The sequence below is a fragment of the Plodia interpunctella genome, chromosome 17, assembly GCF_027563975.2.
Source record: "Plodia interpunctella isolate USDA-ARS_2022_Savannah chromosome 17, ilPloInte3.2, whole genome shotgun sequence".
NCBI lineage: Eukaryota > Metazoa > Arthropoda > Insecta > Lepidoptera > Pyralidae > Plodia > Plodia interpunctella.
Window position 1 is genome coordinate 5,863,080 of NC_071310.1, and position 20,283 is coordinate 5,883,362.

General features: G+C 35.8%; 3 protein-coding genes and 1 long non-coding RNA gene across 6 annotated transcripts; 1 reads left to right on the forward strand and 3 right to left on the reverse strand.

The window, feature by feature from the left end:
- The first annotated feature begins 572 nt into the window (after positions 1–572).
- Positions 573–7,001, forward strand: LOC128676951 (uncharacterized). The gene is made up of 9 exons (XM_053757427.2): positions 573–1,181; positions 1,434–1,641; positions 1,941–2,259; positions 2,771–2,966; positions 3,294–3,439; positions 4,098–4,224; positions 4,748–4,975; positions 6,111–6,281; positions 6,799–7,001. Exons 1-9 carry the CDS (start codon positions 1,059–1,061, stop codon positions 6,922–6,924), a joined length of 1,644 nt encoding a protein of 547 aa, XP_053613402.1. The 5' UTR covers positions 573–1,058; the 3' UTR covers positions 6,925–7,001.
- On the reverse strand, positions 2,739–5,281 carry LOC128676953 (uncharacterized). Of its 2 annotated transcripts, none has more exons than XR_008405485.1 (3): positions 5,196–5,281; positions 4,706–5,028; positions 2,739–3,408 (listed from the first exon to the last, which is right to left on the reverse strand). It is a non-coding gene; the product is annotated as an uncharacterized LOC128676953 (long non-coding RNA). The 2 variants fall into 2 exon arrangements; XR_008405486.1 differs by having other exon boundaries at positions 4,706–5,069.
- Positions 6,947–9,426, reverse strand: LOC128676952 (uncharacterized protein). 2 transcript variants are annotated; one of them, XM_053757429.1, is made up of 6 exons: positions 9,132–9,426; positions 8,916–9,038; positions 8,592–8,736; positions 8,391–8,495; positions 7,622–7,908; positions 6,947–7,341 (listed from the first exon to the last, which is right to left on the reverse strand). In XM_053757429.1, the coding sequence occupies exons 1-6, from the start codon at positions 9,249–9,251 to the stop codon at positions 7,078–7,080; spliced, it is 1,044 nt and encodes a 347-aa protein (XP_053613404.1). In that variant the 5' UTR covers positions 9,252–9,426; the 3' UTR covers positions 6,947–7,077. The 2 variants fall into 2 exon arrangements, with proteins under 2 accessions (XP_053613404.1, XP_053613405.1); XM_053757430.2 differs by lacking the exon at positions 8,391–8,495.
- A 635-nt stretch (positions 9,427–10,061) lies between these two features.
- On the reverse strand, positions 10,062–20,233 carry LOC128676950 (oocyte zinc finger protein XlCOF6-like). Its single transcript, XM_053757426.2, has 10 exons — positions 19,868–20,233; positions 18,999–19,286; positions 18,580–18,730; positions 18,375–18,481; positions 17,686–17,873; positions 17,045–17,181; positions 15,442–15,650; positions 15,215–15,370; positions 13,145–13,267; positions 10,062–11,565 (listed from the first exon to the last, which is right to left on the reverse strand). Exons 1-10 carry the CDS (start codon positions 20,072–20,074, stop codon positions 11,359–11,361), a joined length of 1,773 nt encoding a protein of 590 aa, XP_053613401.1. The 5' UTR covers positions 20,075–20,233; the 3' UTR covers positions 10,062–11,358.
- Between the last annotated feature and the right edge of the window lie 50 nt (positions 20,234–20,283).

Below are 20,283 nucleotides of genomic sequence, written 5' to 3' on the forward strand. Positions count from 1 at the left end.
TAAAGTAGGTATTTTATTAATCCTTTCATTATGTAAGCATTCGTTTGTGAAAATATACAACACTGTAGCATATTCGGGTGCCGAAATATTGGGAAAAATCGTTTTCCATAAAATAAAAAAGCTTCGAAAACTATGGGACAAATTTTCGAGCCAGTACACGGTCTAAAAGAACCTCGGAACACTTCACACGTGAAACACGCACCACGATTGCGTAGTATTTTTGGTCAATATTGAAAATTGGCGCTTTTTGCCTCCATTAGAAATGTGTACCTTAGTTATACCAGTAGCGCCATCTGCGTTGAGCTTTGCGTAATATGCCCTATTTCAAATTTATAAAGTGCGATAGTAACAAAACATATTATTTAGTAAGTACTAATTTCATGGCTTAAAGTATAGTGTGTCTTAAGTTTTTTATGATTAATCAAGAATGTTTTCATATCTTTTTAAATAACGGGGAAATACAACAGCCAACATCCTAGGCAGCGTGTCCTGTCATGTCCTGTCCTGTATATTAAAAAAACTTAAATGTCAATGACAAAAAGTGGTAATGCTGTTAAATGTGACATCTGTCCCTGTCTGTCCCGTTCGTCCGTAGGTTCTATATATGCGTCCTCCCTCGTTTCCAAATAAAAATAAAAGGTTTTAAATCAAATCAAACTTCCTTATGGATGGATACCATACACTCAAGTATAAAAAATAAATAAGTATCTAATCCTTAACCGTTAAAATATTATAAAGTTAATTCTTGTTCTAAAAAAGATTCCATCATTTCACTTTGTCACGCTCTTGGTCTCCTTATACCTATATTTCTTGGTTTTGGTAAAGGTTATATAGATAACACCTTCGATCCGCAATTAGGAAGGAAAGTATTTGAATAGGTAGTTTGTGCAAGATTACCGTACACCGTACCGTACCTTTGAACACTTGGATTTAAGTTTTTATCATATTAAAAAGATAAGTGATATTGATAGGTTAAAGTAATATAGAGATTAAGCCCGCAAGCACTTTGGATTTTAAATATTTGATGCATTAACATATTAATAAATCATATTATAATCATGTCGGCTTTTATACATAATAACATAGTGTCTGGGCCTGAAGAGGAGTACATTCCAGCTCATTTATCCTATGGGCAATTTATGTTTGATCAACTGAAGAAAGGCGGAGATCAAGTTGCTCTAGTAAGAAACTCAATCTATAATTTCATTTATTATAATAAAACTGAGGTATTTGTATATATATATTGTTTTTACTCGTTCTGCAGTTATAATTATGAATTTAAAAATTGTTTCTGTGCATAATTGCTAAATAATTTGCATACCCAAAGAAAATATCTATAATATCTTTGTGTATATGTACCATATCAATAAGCTTACAATATGTAAGTATTAGTCACTTTAGATCTAATTCGTGTTTTCTTCATTATCTTATAGATATCAGGAGAAACTGGAGAATCTGTTACATATAACCATATATTACAAGAAAGTGTTAAAGTAGCCTTACGGTTACAAAAACTGGGGCTAAAAAAAGGAGACTTGGTTGGCCTTAGCTGTGAAAACCGTTTTGAATTTCCTCCTACAGCCCTTGGAGTCATATTTGCTGGTGGTGTCCTGTCTACACTCAATATTACATATTCTACAGGCAAGTTTATTTATCTTAATAGGGTGTTCTTACCATATTCTTTGATCCTTGTTTCTATTTTATATTTTGTAATTTTGCTCTATAACAAAATGAGGTTCTAAATCATATCCCCATACTTTCATATCACAATAGGTACTTGATTTACTGATTCAGTTTTGCTTTACTGATTCAGTATTTCCTGCCACTTAAAAGATCACAGTAAAACATTACAAAAACTGTTGACACATTGTTTTTATTCTTGTTAAAGTACCTACTTAACTATATTTTGTATCTTTATTCATTGTGATTGTGACTTGCAGGAGAACTTACTCATCTATTGAAGATTACAAAGCCGAAATTCATTTTTGTTTCTCCTATCACTGCCCAGAATGTACTGGAGAGCTGCCAAGAAGTGCCCCTGGATCCCAAATTAATACTGTTTGGTGAATATGATGTGATACCAGCGCTCATGTATAATGAATTAGTTAGGGGGGATGTTAGGGTTGAAGACTTCAATTTAGTAGATGTAAATGGCATGGATGATCCGGTGGCTGTAATGTGTTCATCGGGCACCACAGGGTTGCCTAAAGGAGTGCTGCTCACACATGTGAATTTCCTCACCCTGTCAGCTCACATGAAGTAAGTCATTCTTTATGTTAAAATTTATGTTCGCCACTGCAATAGTTTTCTTGTTTATGTGGTATAAAGAATATAAATCCTACTATTGATTGAATTGATTTATTTCGCATTTATATCCTACTTTATAAATGCGAAAGTTAACAAGGATGTACGTGTGTATGTAAGTTTGTTACTCTTTCACACAAAATCTATTGGACTGATTGTTAGAGCTAGAATATAATCTGGAATAACACATAAGATACTTTATATCCCGAAATTCATACAGGAGCGAAGCTCCGAGACGCAGCTAGTATATATATCAAATGGAAGCAGCTAATAATTTATTTTCAAAAATATAAGACTATTAGATTATTTTATAATAATGATACCTAACTCATAACCCCTAATCATTTTGTATAATCTTTGTAGAAAACACCTTTTTCAGTTTTGTATTATTTATATTTTATAGAGCGCTAGAGCAATAAATTAAAATCAAAACAAATTGAAATCTGAAATCATAATATTTTTACAGGTACTACTTTCATCACTCTCAGCTCAACAAAAAATCAAACATAAATAAGGATATCTTGAACGGCCTGTCTCTGATTCCCTGGTTTCATGCTTACGGCTTCATCACAACAATGGCGGTGCTGGCAATGCGGATCAGGATAGTGTTTCTGGTTCGCTTCGAACCTGAACAGTTTTTGGAAACCATACAAAATTATAAGGTATTTATTACATATAATAATTATAACACACATATATTAAAATAATTTAATTGAATCTACCAATTATGTAATAAAATATGTAATTGAATCTTTTGATTGTAAATTTAAAACTCGAGAAAAACTGAAGAACATTCTAAGACATTGTTTCACTAACAAACATGTAAGGGTTGAGAATTAAGTTCAAGGTTTTATTCTCAGAACATATATGAAATCTTGTATTACAAGATACCTACGTCAGCCAGATTTGACAACGCAAGTTGTTGCCATGGCTGTATAATTTAAAGAAAAGGACTATTGTTTTTTCACTGATTGTATCATGGATTTCAGATAAACATGACAACTATAGTCCCACCATTAGCAGTATTCCTTGCCAAAGATCCGCTCGTGGAGAAGTATGACCTGTCGTCACTGCACGAAGTGTGGTGCGGCGCGGCACCTCTTTCTGTAGAATTGCAAAAAGCCATTATTAAAAGGTAGAGTAGGCTTTTTAGTTGAATTTTACAAATTGTAAATTGCTGTAAATTGGTTTTATATGCCTACACAATTAACACTGCATGCTTTTTAATATATTTACTTTGTTCGGTTCAGATAGAGTTACTTGCACTGAAAATCTGGGCGATATACATATACGGCTGGTCTGCCGGGAGCCGGCAGTTTCGGACCATGACTGACTTGATGAGTTTCAAAACTACTAATAGTGTTCTGATTGAATGAAAAAATATTGCATTTACAATAGAAGTGTTTTATATTAATACATACATATCATCCATGACGACCAATAGCATGGGTAGGCATTTTTTGCGCGTTAAACGGGACATTTGACACAAGTAAATTACTTTTTGTGGACTGATACTATTTTTGTGAGTAACCAGACTCAGCTCTTTGTAAAAAGCTTGCTTTAATCCCTTTCTTGTTTTTATTTATTGGTTAAATTTACAACAGATGGTTTGTGGCCGTGTGTGTGGATGGTTTATGCCCGGGAAAAATGGTATACCTAGGCACAAACCCATCTCTGATTTAAAAAGATGTTTTCTTTTCGTTATTGGTGGGTGTCAACTATGACAGCTTGTTCAATATTTTTGGGTATTGGATTGAAATAGATTGGTAACAGCTAACTAACAAACTTTGCAGGACAGGGTTAGACTTCATTAAACAAGGGTATGGGCTGACTGAGGTGACGCAGGCTTGTTGTGTGGATGTGACGGGGGCGGACAAGGTGGGCTCTTGTGGGACTCCAGCTCCGGGCATGAAAATAAAAGTAAACATTTTTGCATCAACTTTTTCCACATACTCGTATACTTATGTACTTATATTATTATTGTTATATAGGCGGTGCCTTAATTTCACATTCGGCAATGGGATCGTTATTTAAGTATTAACAACAATTGGTAATTTGTTTTTAGCTGTACAAATGTATAGAATGTAGTTTCATTTTCTATTTTAACACAATTTTTGTGAGAATTTATTTACGTGGTTACATTCTATACTAATATATTATATTTCTATTCGCTTTCTATTCGATTTCAGAATATTTTCATCACAATATTATTTTCAAAATTATATTAAAGCTGCTTGAATACACTAATCTTTAGAACTACTAGTCAGATTTGAAAAATATTTTTGTTTAAGATGGCTACCAATCCCCGAATTTCCACGGAAGCTAAGTCGATGGGCACGGTTACTTAGGTTGTTGCGTAGCCATGTACATAATTTGGATTGGGTCGTGCACACATACTTACATCAAAGAGAAAAATCTTCAATGAATGGAACGATCGTCACAGGTAATTGACATAGAGACCGGGCAGAAACTGGGCCCCCACCAGGAGGGCGAGCTGTGGATCAAGTCTCCGCTGCGCATGAAGGGCTACCTGGGCGACGCGGCCGCCGGCGCCGCGCTGTTGGACGCCGACGGCTTCGTGCGCACCGGCGACATCGGTTACTACGACCGCGATGGCTTCTTCTACATCGTCGACAGGCTCAAGGAACTCATCAAATATAAAGGATTTCAAGTGAGTCGCCGGAAATTTGCTTTATATAGAAATGCTCACTAAACCAGGATTCCCTGAAAACCAGCTTCATGTACCTTATTTTTCTTACTAAATACTGTAATAGGAAACACATTATGTACCGTTGTACTTAGATAAATAAAAAAAATATTGTTTAATTATATTGTTTATGTGAAGTATTATTTTCCAAGTAAATTATTTGAATTTAACATTTTTAACTTACATTTTTTAAAGCTGATTGAAATTTTGTAGGAGAATTTTATTCGCAATCACATGCCGCGCGAGTTTCGACGTCGCTGGGGGAAGTCGTGAAACGAGGTGATAAGAGGCAACCAGAGGAGGCAACCTATAGTGTTATAACTTATCATAAATTCATACGCGCTTTTGTTGATGATAATAAAATTATCAGCCAAAGTGAGGATAAATTTAGCATATATGTTATATTGTCTGATAACGATTATAGTCACGTTTTGTTAACAGCTTATAGTTATTATCTTAGTAATAGAAAATACTGTTCAAAAAAACATTGTCGTTACGTCGGTATCATTACGATGGCAGTCTGATAAAAATTATATGGGGTTTTAGGTATATCGATATATCGAAGACTAGCGTGTATCATACACGCTAGAGTCTATTTGTCAAGCAGTGTGTTAAAGTACTTTTATTAACACTGGTATCAGATTTCATTTAGGTCATCAGACTTAAGACACCTGACATGACTATTACAACTAGTGAGCTAAATAGCAACTATTTAGTTTTCTAGTCTTAACTAGTCGTGAATATGGATGACGTACACGAGTCAGATTAGATTTATAAAATGAGATGAATGTGTGTCCTTCATGCTCATACCAATGTAAAAATATCATTGCAATTGTAATACACAGACAAATTATTGGTGCACCATAGAATCTGATGCCGGCTCCACACTGATGCGGAACTCGGACAGATGCTGACGCAAATGCATGAATATTACGTAGTTTGTACGAGTGCTTTTATTTACCGCAATTAAAAATAGCAATATATGCCGTACCTATCCGCCAAACTGGTTCACGATAGCGTGGATGCGGCGTAATAGTTCGTTCACCGACGAGCTGCGACACCATAATATTAGTAGTGAAAGAGTGAACACCGTCTGTAGGTGGCGCCCGCGGAGCTGGAGGCGCTGCTGCTGCAGCACGGCGGCGTGGCGGACTGCGGCGTGGTGGGGAGCCCCGACGAGCGCGCGGGCGAGCTGCCCGTCGCCTTCGTGGTGCGCGCGCCCGGCGCCCGCCCCAGCGAGGCCGACCTCTGCGAGTACGTCGCCAGCAAGGTATATCCCGTGCACCAATCTCAATCACAATAGGGTACTCAAGTCGGAACGACCGGCCGAAGTGGAGACGAAAATGTAGGAAAGCGGACCCTTCGACGATCTACGGCTGAGGTAGGAACCGGGAAAACGCACAGACATTTTTCACTCATACAAGAAACAGATGTGCGTATTAAAAATACATTAAATGAAACGAGACTGAGAGCTGATCTATTCTCCCTCATCTCGTGACGTGCCCAATTTGCCACTTTTGAGTTTCTTTTGTCTTTGCTTTTTCCATCAAATCACTTCACTTTCAGGCTACCTATTTTTTTTAAACTGTCATTATTGCCTATTACCATTATACCTATATAATGCACATTAGATGCATAATTCAGGTTGTAACGCAGCTACGCTTTGTTTGGAATCTCTTTCGATGTATTTCGCCTGCGCTGGCACATTTGGATCTACTGTCATAAATTTTAAAATTCTAAATTCGCGTCAGTGTTCGAGCAAATATCAACAAAATCTTTTTCGACAGGTATCACCAGCAAAGCATCTTCGAGGAGGGGTTATCTTCGTCGACGAGATTCCCAAGAACCCGTCGGGTAAAATTTTACGACGCGAGTTGAGACAGATGTTAAAGACACCAAAGAGTAAACTTTAAGGTTATAATTATACACATGACAAACAATTAATATTATTATTTATTTCAAGTTTTTTTTATTACAATTTATTATTTAACAGTTGTTTTTATTCATACACATATTGTACAAGAAAATCCTTTAAATATTTACAAAATACTGTTCCAAATTTACAATCACTTTTTAGCGAGTGTGTCTTTTAACTCCCGAGGTATTCTGGTCAGGGCATAATTATGAAGTTCGTCGTTGACCGCTGCCAGCACCCCAGTCTTGTTGGGGTGCGACACTGTGGCGCCATACTTGTAGAAGTTGCCGAGAATGTCTGTCAGCTTGCCTCCGGCCGCGGCCAGAATAGCCTCAGGCGCGCATGTGTCCCATTTCTTACAGCCAGGGCTCGCAAAGACATACACAGATGCTTTGCCTTCTAATAATTGTAGAACCTGAAAATTAACATACAAATTACTTGATGTATCATTAAGTATATTATAGGATATAGTTGTTATTACATCCTAATATTACAAATGCGAACGTTTTTGAGGATGTGTGTATGTATGTATTTATGTTTGTTACTCTTTCACGCAAAATCTACTGGGCCAATTGTTATGAAATTTGATACATGGGTAAAATATAACCTAGATTAACACATAGGCTACTTTATTTATGTCGATATTCCCATGGGAGCGAAGCCCCATGGCGCAGCTAGTATTTCATATTATCTACCTTATAACCAGCTCCACCAACTCTTAGAATTTGGGATGCGTTCATGACTTGTAATGCCTGTTCAACAATAGGATTAGAATGGCTCCGTGTGGTAGTGATAATCAAGGAATCAGGAGGCGGTGCAGGTGTATATCCCCCAACTCCGGCCTCCTGCAGGCCCCATATTGTTCTGCCCATTACTTTCTCTCCTCCAATAATAGTTTTGTAGTATGGCTGATGTATGACACCAGCCACTGGTTTTTCATTCACTGATATTCCTATCAAAACTGTAACGTGTTCTAGAAATCCTGAAACAAAATAATAATCTTAAAATGGAAAACATGATTTTTTTTCTATCTCATGCACAACATGCTCTGCTCACACACTGTAACACCTAGGCATTATGTGATTTGATATTGATATATATATACACTTAAAATATTGTACACCACCACTTTATATACATAGGAGTATACATGATTTTAATGACACATAATGATACCATCTCTTTTATTATTAGGTATTTTTATAGGTATGTATTTTTTTATTTACAATGATTTCTAGAAAAATTTTGTTAGTAAAAAAACTCAACTATAAACTGGTAAAGCAAACTCATTTCTAGTAGTTAATTTGAAACATAAGTATATAGGTATCTTAAGTGCACACATATCTACATAGTGATAAGCCCAGATTAGTTTTAAAGTTTCCATGAGAAATATTATGGAATTTATATATAGAAAAGACAATTTCATAACTACAACAACCATTCATATATTCAATTTTGAGTTACCATATTTTGACTGTAGCAAACTTAAATACCACTTCATACTAATGAATGGATGCGTAAGATACATTTTCCATCTTTCCCAAGGATCCCTCTTCAACATTAGGGCACCTAGAATGTTTATAAATGTTACTAATTTCAGATTTTTTGAATTAAATATTGTATAATAGTAACCCACCCCTTAAAATTATAAAAATATGTATTCACCTTGGGTATACTCCGAGGTTCCATCAAGAGGATCAACCCACACAACAATGTCCTCCTCACAGATGCCCTGTAGGCTCGCTGGACATTGCATACAAAGAACATCCTTGTCAGACTCCACTACTATCCAGTCACTTGGAATTGCACCCTAAATCAAACAAAAATTTTATTTATTCATGAAAGCATGTTTTGTGTGTAACAATGCCCTTTCCACTTTATCTAGTAGACAAGTTTCTCACAGAACATACAAAATTAGAAGCAAAATGTATATTATATGGTATCTATATTAAACATAAGTAATGGACAAATCAAGAAGACTATACTGACCTTATCATCTGGACTTTCTTCCTCTTCTCCGATTATTTTCACCTTCGGATATTGTGCTGACAGTGATGCTATTATACATTTTTGCGCTGACCTATCAGCTTCAGTTTGATAATCGTCTTTCCCCTAAAAAATAAATTACATACTCAAACAACATTGTTTAGGAATGAATGACCTTCGATATAAATGTAAAAGTAATTGTACCTAGCTTATACGAACCTTTTCAACAATGCCAAGTTCTCCTTTGCTCATAACATCGCGCACTATTTTACCAGCTCTGTTAGCTACAGAAACTGACGAAGCTAAAATTTTTACAATAAGTGGAATAGTAGTCGACATTTTACTAACAGTGGATTATATGATCGAATGTTTGATAAGTACCTAAAAATAAATATTTTTGTTGTTAAGTAGCACACTACCTGCTCAACAAACTAGGACAGTAATTCCAACCAAACCAAAAAATAATACTATGCAAGGCAAGCGAGCCAGCAGCAATATTTTTATAATTGGTTGACATCTACGTGAACACAATGTGACATTGATATCGGTGACGTTTACTTAAAAAGTTATAAGGCAAGGCCAGAGCAATATTCACACAACCTTTCACTTTTTTCTACACCGTTATTCATAAAAAAAGCTAAAGCATACATACATACTTTAAGCCGGACGCGGGGCCCTTTCTAAATATATGCTATAAGCATGGATTTAGTAAGTACTTCGTACGCTATAAACTAAAGTAAGATATGTTTTGTTACTTTCGCACCTTTTTAGTTCAGTTGTCCGGTTAACCGGACTACGGAAAAATAATTCTTATATAAAACATTTACCAAGCTACCGTATGTCACCACTTATAGCTGTGTGTAGTTTTGTGACACCGTATTTTCCTTTGAAGAATTACGGACAATATACATGTAGTGCTTACTAAATCCATGACATAATCATCTGAAAGACACTATTCTATCAAAGATTTCTATGGGCTACTTATCCAATCCCACCTCCATGAACAGAGATTGTTCTAAATACATATACACTTCATAATAAAAGTGTAATCTCTTACACTTCACACGATCTTCGGATCTCAGTTGTTGACACTGGAATGCATATCGTGGGAGTTCATACACTTTGTTTAAATGTAATAAATAAAACACATTTGTCGATTTAAAAAATAATCTTTATAATAATATGCTTATTCCTACAAAATATTCACATAACCCAACAATTAGCCACATACCTAATTAATACAGATAGTTTTAAAATTCACAATTGTTTCTTAACAGAAAATATTAATAAAACTTAACCTAAGTGTCGCTTAGTATGTTTACAAAATGAAGATAGTGAAAAATAGAGAATAGATTTAGTAAAGCAACAAGTAGTTATGTAAAAATAACCACGTATTGTTAATACAGTAAATATACAAGTTTTATTGTTATCATACCTGTTACCTTACTTGAAATATATTTTGTATACATAGCTCCACAAATTGATACAGGTATTTGTGTCATATTATTTGACATTAGATAAAAGAAAATTCAGATCCAAATAATTCATCATCGAGGCACATATGGTATTGCACATTTCAAAAGGCACAAGAATTAATCAGTTCAAGTGAAATAGGAAAAGCTTAAATATGTTCCATACAAATATAACCCTCCACCAACCTTATCTATTCTTAAGATTACAAATTGATTGACATTGAAAATGTCACAGTCACAGAACCTTGAGGTACAGCCAAGTGACTTTTCTTATATATTAACCATGTTATTATATATTAATGAAAAAGTTAAAGTATACTTCAAGCTAAAGTATGTTTAACTTTTTTATGAATAAAGTATATGCTTATTAAAAGTGTTCCAACCAATATATTATTGAAATAATCTTATAATTGTAATAAGAACTAAAGCCAAACTTAATGATAATAATATAGTATAACTATAAAATCTGATAAATTATAATAAATTATACATAATTTCTTTTTAATGTAGGTTCAATCAGTTTCCTAAAATTATCTTTGCAGTGTTTAAAATGCAAACGTTACACGAATTTCATGGTTTTTACTAATATGACGAAAAACATTTTGAAAGTCATACAAAAAAAAAAATTAAACATCTGAAAAATAACAATTAATATCTAATGATTATATTTTGTATATAACGTTAAAATTTTGCGTTTAAAATGCGGCATTTAGGGACTGTTTCACACGTAACATACCAAACAGATCGCGTCAAATTTAAAACTGGCAAATAACTTCAGACAGACATATACATATAACAATCAGTTTATCTTTTCCAGAAGGCGGTGAAACGGATCCTTAAATTTAGAAAAGTGACGTCAGGAAATTCAGAATCCAGTCCGTCTTCTTTGTTTTCGAGAGTGTTGCTAACACCGGTGTCAGATTGTTATTAAAGTCGCTTAAAGGCATCCGACAAAACACGACCGCCGCAAGCAATTACTTCCGTTGCTGCCCCTCGGCGACCTGCGCAATGACGTGGCGTACGATCTGGTCGATGGTGTGCGAGTCCAGCATGCGCGCGAGCGCCGCGTCGCCGGCGTGCAGGAACAGCAGCTTGGCGTTCTCACGCAGGCGCTGCACGCGCGCCCAGCGGCCGCGGTCCGCCGCGCGCGCGCCGCAGCTGCTCACCACCTTCTCCAGCACCTGACGGAGTTATGCCATTAGTAGCGATCCGTCCAGGCATCGCAAGGGTAAAATATTCATAAATTGTACACGTAAACCTTCCTCGGAAATAACACTTAATCTTTTGATAAAAACCGCATGAACACCGCAAAATACATCGACAAATATGATAATGTAAAGTAAACGAAGGAACGAAACCATCCAAACTTGCTTTTCGCACGACGATTTATCTCTGTAGAATGCAGTTACACAATGGCGAGATGTTAATGTTCGCAGATGACACTGCAATCGTCTTTTATGGCTCGTCGTGGAACCAAACACAGTTAATGGCGGAATCTGGACTATCCAAGGTGACATCCTGTCTCGAGAATAATCTACTCACACTCAATACATCCAAAACTAAATATATTTGCTTCTGTATAACGGCCGCGGGGCGGCCAGATAACAATCTATTATTACCAATACATACCTACCCCTGTAATAGTAAAGCTGTAATTCCATTTTCCTGTCAATGCCCAACTCTTTTCAGAACTAGTACTATAAAGTACTTGGGTGTCATGATTGACGAACATTTGAACTGGAAGTCTCACATAGCTCTATTATCCAAACGTGTTCGCAGGCTTATGTTTGCTTTCAAGAACCTTAGAACCGTGGCAAATGTTCCTCTGCTTATTACAATTTATAAAGCTTTATGCGAGTCTTTACTTTGTTATTGTATCTCCGCATGGGGAGGAGCGGCAGAGGATCATTTTCTACAAGTGGAAAGAGCGCAAAGAGCAGTCTTGAAAGCACTAATGTATCTTCCTATTCGTCATTCAACAGCACTTCTTCATTTCAAAACCAAAACATTAAGCGCACGGAAACTTTTTATATCCCATATCTTGCATAGGTTTCATCGTAACTCAGCACAGCGTATACCCCTCATCGGACGAAGATATCACTTTAATGTCCCCCTATGTAAGACCCGATTTGCACAAAGAACTTACAACTTTTTAGCCCCAAGAATTTACTCATTAATACAAAAGAGAATTAATATTATTGATTTGACAATGGTACAGTTTAAGCAACATATGTTTAACTATCTATTGCAGCTAGATGAACACGATATTGGTCACCTCTTGACTCCAATGACATAATATGCGTATAATTATATCTTTAAACAACTTAAAAATTATAACAAGTACGTATATGTAGGTTTATGTATTTCATTATGTGCGTTTATATGTGTATGAATATGTATGTGTATATGTGTATGAATATGTATTTGTATATGTGTAGGTATATTTATTACTTGTTTTTGTTACTCATAATATGTCTGCTTGTATATCTAGGAGGTGAGGCCTGGTGTCTTGTGTGACAGGCTGTTTCAGCCTATTTCAAGCACCAGTCTTCACAAAATATCTAGCTTAAGGTTTGCATTATGTTTTAAGTTACTTGTATGTATATTTTGTGAAGAAATAAATAAATTTTTACTCTTTACTCTGATTTATAATACCACTTAAAAATGCAATAGAAGGCTTTACACAATCTACACAAAGTAAAAACATTACCTTGCATCTCAATCTTCCAACCAAAAAATAAATATAATGATCAAACTGACCTCGTCAATAGAGCTATCCTGCCAACCAAAGGCCTCCAGGGTGTCCATATCGATGAGGTGGGACAGCAAAATTTTCAGATTTTGTTCCAAATCCTCTTCAGACATCAACGGGCTCTCTGTTTCCTGTAAAAAAAATAGAATGTGACAAAACACAAAAAGTTAATAGTTAAGGAAAATGTTTTACTCTACTGATATTTTTCGAATTACTAGATATCAAAACCGCTGAAGAGGTTCTTTATCCTATTTTCTGCTAATATTACTTCTTATAGTTGTATTCCTGCTGAGAGTAGTGGCCATTATGTTGAATGACTAAATCAATCAATAAATATAAAACTCTTCCATTATTGATTGACTGACTGACCCCAACCCCTTTGAAAGGGGGTGAAAGATTGTATGGGACTTAATACAATGTTCAAGATAAAAAGCTGAAAATTGGTAAACACACAATTTGTAGTAAATAACTTGAAATGTTAGGTAAGAGGAAGGAGAAGAAAATATAATAATGCATTATCTATATTTTGAAAATTGCATCTCTAGTGGTGGAAATTCATATGAAACTTCATTATTTTTGAAAAGAGAACCATATAATGTTTAATTTACGTTTGTGATTAATAAAAAACCGGGACGTAACACGCCATGGAAACTGCCCACATAGGACGCACGCGTTGCAGAAAGCGGGAAATGGGATGTAGACACATAGTGGAAAATGGGCGGGACACATTACGAAAAACGTGATGGGACAATATATAGGAAACGGTTCGAGATCCCTACATGGAATTAAGCGGGAAGTGGGATTGGACAAGTTGCGGGACTAGACACGTGGCGAGAAACGGGAAATTAGAATACGCGACAGTCTTACAGAATACGCGATAAAAGAATGACCGAGATTTTACTATGAAATTCACGCGGGCGAAGCCACGTGCAAAAGCTAGTACAATTATTGATTATATAAGTATTAAATAAAATAAAAATACTACAAGATTTCCTGCAAAATATCTTTCTCAATTTGCCATTGCCTTTTCAATTTTACAATGGGTAATTATAATAAGAAACTTATTAAGGACTTGCAAGAAAGAAAGGTCAATTACAGAATTCGTTACAAATAAAGCCAATAGAAAAATAGTATAATGCTTGGTATATGTACTATTATTATAATTACAGTATTAAAGTGAAGTGAGAGAAAGAAAAATGTATACAAAAATTATACAGAGCAAAGCAAACGGAGATTTTGAAATTATGTACTTAATTAAATATTTCAATATTGACTATTACATGTTTTCCGTATCAAAGTCAAAATGTCAAATTTTCTAAGAGTAAGCTTCAAGGCTTATCGAGACAAAGTAAATGAAGAAGATAATAATATTCATGTAGCATGTTATCTAAGCATAGTAAATGCTAACAAAAACTATAACAGACAAACAAGACAGACAAACACACGCACACTGTACTCTATTTTACTCAATTCTATTGCATTAGCACGTTACCCGTTGTTTAGTTTTCTTAAAATTTCGTATTTCAACTTGGATTTTGTTAATAAAATTATGTCTAAATTTGAAAAAAAGTCTTATTTTAGGTGTCTACAATTCTTGATAATACATAATAGTGTGACAGGGAACGTGAAACAATCTGCGATGTCGAGAGTAGGCGAGACTGCACCAAAAACCCAATGTTATGAAGTAAATCAGAGCAATCCATTTCACTCATTAGCTGATAAATTTTCAACTAGAGTGTAGGTTTCCTCACAATGTTTTCCTTCAGTGGTAACAAATATTTTATCCATGGACCAAACATAGAGCGCAGACCACGCGTCTTATTTGGGGTGAGACATTTCGTTTTCCGACCAGAATGGAACATGGCGGAACCGCATTTTCACTCGTCGGCCTCAGCCACGTGTATCGTCACACAACTGAAATGGCAATAAGGTGTCTCCTGTTTGCCTGTGGTCTCACAATAACCGGAAGAACTACGTTGTTGTCGATGTAGTATTTTCGATTTTACTCGTTTTCCTGCCATGCATTTTACTAGACTATAGGAATAAAATAAAAATAATAAGTTTGTCTATGGTCTCACCGCGGTCGCCGGGCGCTCTTCATCGGTCTGCACGCCGCCGTAGAGCACGCCCTTGTCGCTGTAGCTCTCGATGATGCGCTCCGACTCCGCGTCCAGCACAGTGAGGATCGACTCCAGCTCAGACTTCTTCACGCGCTCTATCGCTGGGTTCACGCCCTGGTACACATGTTGATATTATATATAGTCGGATAGACAGGCAGCAGCAGCTATTGCCCGCGCACACTCACCAAGACAGTCCGCACGTGCTGCAGATGCTGGCGGAAGATGTCGGGATGCAGCTTGCGCACGTGCCGCAGCAGCTGCTCCCCGCGCACGTACGCGCGCGCGCACACGCAGTACATGCAGCGCCGCGGCCGGTCCAGCCGGTGCGTGCTCACGTGCCGCCGCATCGTCAGCTCCGAGTGGAACGCCTTGCCGCACACCTCGCATTCGAACGCTGCCAACACGTCACCCAAACTATTTTCATTGCGAAACTATAGTGGCAATAAAATAGTGATTTCAATAAAACTTGACGTCACACGTGAAATTTTAAACGAAATAAATAGTTAATTTTCATGGTACGTTTCTGGCTCGGCTGATCTTTGAATCATTGCTATTCTTCAAACTCTGTCTCATGCGAGCGTTTTTCCAGTTCCGTCCTCAGCCATTAAGCGCCGGAGCCCAGGGTTCGACGTTTTGAGATACAATTCATGGTTATTTTTACGAAAATTATACATAGTCATTTTCACATTTAAGAAAACCTTCGGAACTCAAATACATGACACATATTTTGATAAAAACCAAAAAGAAAGACGAAATAATAAAAATAATACTCAAAATAGTTGATAAGAAATTCATATTACCACCATAATAAATGAATGTAGCGCTCCAAACTAGTCTAAACCCCTCGTATCTTGCACAAAGCATTTTCGGTGTAACCGAACACCTATATGACGTCGATTGGTCGACGCTCTACTACTCAATTTTACTTACTTTTAGTGCACATTTACAACTCTACGAGCGGGTGATTTTTTAACATAATTATTATAATTAATTGTTTCGTGTAAATAAAGTAAAGTGTTATACACCGGCCTTTACTTTCAACATCAACATCCAACAACACCTCACTCCCCGAACATTATTGGTCCTTTTGAGATTTCCTTGGTAAGTTTTTGTGTGTTAGCAATCGGTTTGTTGGCCTCCCACAAGCGAGGATTTCAACATTTATAACATTTAACATACTTCATTGTGCCAACCTAACATACCAACAACAAGATGAGCAACATGGAAAATCTGCTGTTATCCCAAGCAGAGATTACATCAGCTATCGAAAAACTTTTAACAAAATTTTAAGAGTTAATGAAGGTTACGAGCGTAGATATGCTAACGCAGGGAGAAAACTTGAAGAATTAAGAACACTTTTCATTGATTTTCAACATAACTACACTCGTTTGTGTCAATAAGAAGATCAAACACACGAATACTTTCGAGTCAATGAAACAATATTACAACGATGCTGTGGTGTTTATACAGAAACATTTGAAGTCCGAAGAAATGGAACAGGAACAGTCGAAGCCCAAAACAACTACAACAACTCTAGAAACACCTGGAACCAGCGAACAACCAACATTAGCCACGAAACAACAAACAGAAGAAATTCGGACATCACTTTCTAACAGTCTAGACATGCCATGCGTGACACGACCACTGACACTGATCATGGTTTTTAATGACCGAATAACATACTGACACCTTCCTAAAGAGTTAATTATCAAACAGTGATAATAGCAGGGAATAATCGCACTTTATTAGGAATAGCAACAAAACAATCAAAAACACGGCAGTACTTACATCTCGACTCCACGTGGCTCTTCAAATGTGCGTGCAGAGTTTTAACGTCGGCGAACTCCTTTTTCACGAGTGAGCAATCCTCAAACGTACACACCAACTTATCCAGTCCCTCATGTTCACGAATGTGTATGAGTAACCTGAAAAATGTGAATTTGTTTAGAGAAAATAAGAAAACTAGAAAAATATACATACATAGAGAACAAAATAAATTACCCGCCACGACGGCATACTAAAAGATGGTTGATTAAACTGTTTATCACAAGGTTAATAAGATTAGCTCCAAATATAGATGTGTGGAAGGAAATGGAGGAGGCCTATATCAAAGGACAGCCTGAGGCCAGATAAATAGAATGCTGATGAAAATACCAACTTAAAAATAAGCTTAAAATATCATATCGTGAGCAATGAATTAGTTGCGGAAGCATTTATGCCTTCATACAATTCATTGGAAGCATTTATGCTTCCATACTAATATCCATACTAGTATTATAAAGAGAAAATATTTGTATTTTTTTGTGTGTAATGGAGACACTTTAAAACTACTAGGTCGGTTTGAATGAAATTTGGCACACTTTATCTTTATGGCTCTACCCGAGCGAAGCCGGGATGGGACGCTAGTTATTATATAAGAAGTAAATTACTTAAGCTTAGAAGGGAATGTCTTATTGCAATGGCAGCACTTATTGCCCTTGTGCTTCTCAATGTGGCGGCGGAGCTGCGAGAGCTGGATGTAGGAGACTCCGCACAGGTGACACTTATAGGGCTTCTCCGTCACGTGCGTCAACACGTGACGTCGCAACACTTCCGTCGTGAATGTGCTGTACCCACACTGAAATATTTTTGATTCCTTATTTTCATGATGTTGTTAGACTACTGATATAAGATGGTGGTAGTTATAAAGAAAGCCGTCCAGTTAAATTTGCGAGATGCAAGTAATATAATGTATATTACTTGCATCTCGCAAATTTAACATTATAGTAGTTATTACTTTTATCTTATGTAACATTACAAAAGAAAGCAATAATATTGGACAAAGAATTTCATAATGGATACCATCTGTAGTGTCCTACCTGGCAGATAAGCTCTGTGGCTTCAAAATTATAATAGTTCTCAACTTACCAAAACAGTACCCCATGTCAGCAATAAAAAGAAAGACATAAAATAATTTTAGCAAACATAATATGTAGTATTTAAAATCCTCATACCAGTATTCCATACAAACAGAAAATAAAGTCACATTATAAAAATGCTATAACAAATGACAGCAAATTGACATTCACATATTTCTACTACTGTAACAAATTAACACAAATGTCAATACAATAATTACCACATCACATATATGAGACTTCTCTCCGTGGATCTCTAGGTGTTTGGAAATAGCTGCTCTAGAACTTGTTGATTTACCACAATGATCACATGTGAATACCTGCGGATCTGCAAAAAAATAATTTTAAGAGCACTTGAAAATTGTTTTAATTTGCTAAATTTAGGTACTAAAAATATTATTTTCATAAGAATTACTAAGTACTTACTCATATGGGTGTTTTGCCAATGCCTCACTAACTTTGAGAAATTCTTTGTAGAGTATATGCATATCTTGCACCAATAATTCTCGCGCATGATGTGCTGAAGACGTAAGTGCACTTGTAGGTTGTCTTTTCTGGAGAAAGTAGCTTGACATATCTGTAAGAAAAGATTGTAAAGCATAATACAGCTAACACATACTGATCAATGAGTATTAAGTAGATTATGTAATTTTAACACTTGTAAAAATGTAACAAGTGCGAGTTGAATTCACATGAAGAGGGTTATATATACAATTTATAGAAATATTATAGGTTTTTCGGCAATCTACAAGCAATGCGATTCCTGATGAAGGTTTAGGTGTATAATTTATTAAAGTTTTACACTAGCGAAGCTGGGACTTGTCACTAGTTAGATATAAACTTACTTCACAAGTAAACACTGTATGTCCATTGCCATCACATCCAGTTTGTGACATGTGGCGAATGACATGGGAATGCCTGACAAAAACCTTGCCACAATGCTCACATGGAAACTCTTTCTTTTCATGAACATTTTGAACATGTTGGTCCAAAATTTCATGAGTAGGACAGCGAACATTACACTGCTGACAAGGAACTGCATCAGCCAATTTTGAATGTTCATTATGATAGTGAGTTTGCAAGCTCTTTTTAAATTTAAATTTCTTGTTGCACTTTTTGCAGCTTAGTGAAATCTGAAAGAAAAGAACATTTTTATAGTGTATAAAAATATTTTTTGTTGTAGCTTGTAATGGGACTGTTCTCCTGCTATATTAATTCTAAGCAGAATAAAATAAAGTTATTTTTTTGACAAAATGTGACAAAAAAAATTGTGTCCTGATTTATGTTTTTTTTAACATTATTGAAAATTTATCTCTATATCTAACTATTTGTATTATCTAATATCAGCAACAACAGACAAATGTATAGAAAATAAATTACCTAAATATATTTTACAAATATTATATGTGCAATCAACAAATACTACCTACCTAAATTATATTAATATAGGTACCTACAGTTTATGAAAAAAACTTTTTGGTTTATCTGATAAAAGCCTTCTGATTATTAAGTAACAAAATAAACAACAAGAAAAACAGGTATCTACTTCTGGTTATTATTGATCATTAACTACATAAACTGAACGCAAAATCTAATACAATCAGTTTATGCTGCTAGCTCCTTACAAAATCCAAATAGCTTACACTTGCCATGTAAATTTGTATACTATTTTTGTGTAGTAAATCGTTTTGTGTGAATATAATAATACACTTGCCTTTTTATCAGGTACATATTGCAGTGAAATCTGGCGATCACATGTAATCTTGTGTTTTATGAAAGCTAATTCGCTATCGAATGGTCGATTACAACAAGTGGCATAATAAGTATTTTCCAATTTTATCTTCACAGCCTTTCGTTTCCTAATCGTCTTCTTTTTGTTTTTAGAACCAAGGGGCCGACCGACCGACCTTTTTGGTGGCATTGTATATCGTGTTTGTGTAGACGACTGCTCCTGTAAACTGTGTTGATCAAGAAGATAGCTTCATTAAATTTTGATATTAACTTCACTCAGGCGCCCCAATTTTCTCCATCTTTCTTTTTAGTTGGCTTGCATGACAATTTATTTGACAGCTCAATCGCTTGAAAGCTCGAAAGTGATTGGCTAGCAACAAAACGCCACGTTTATCATCG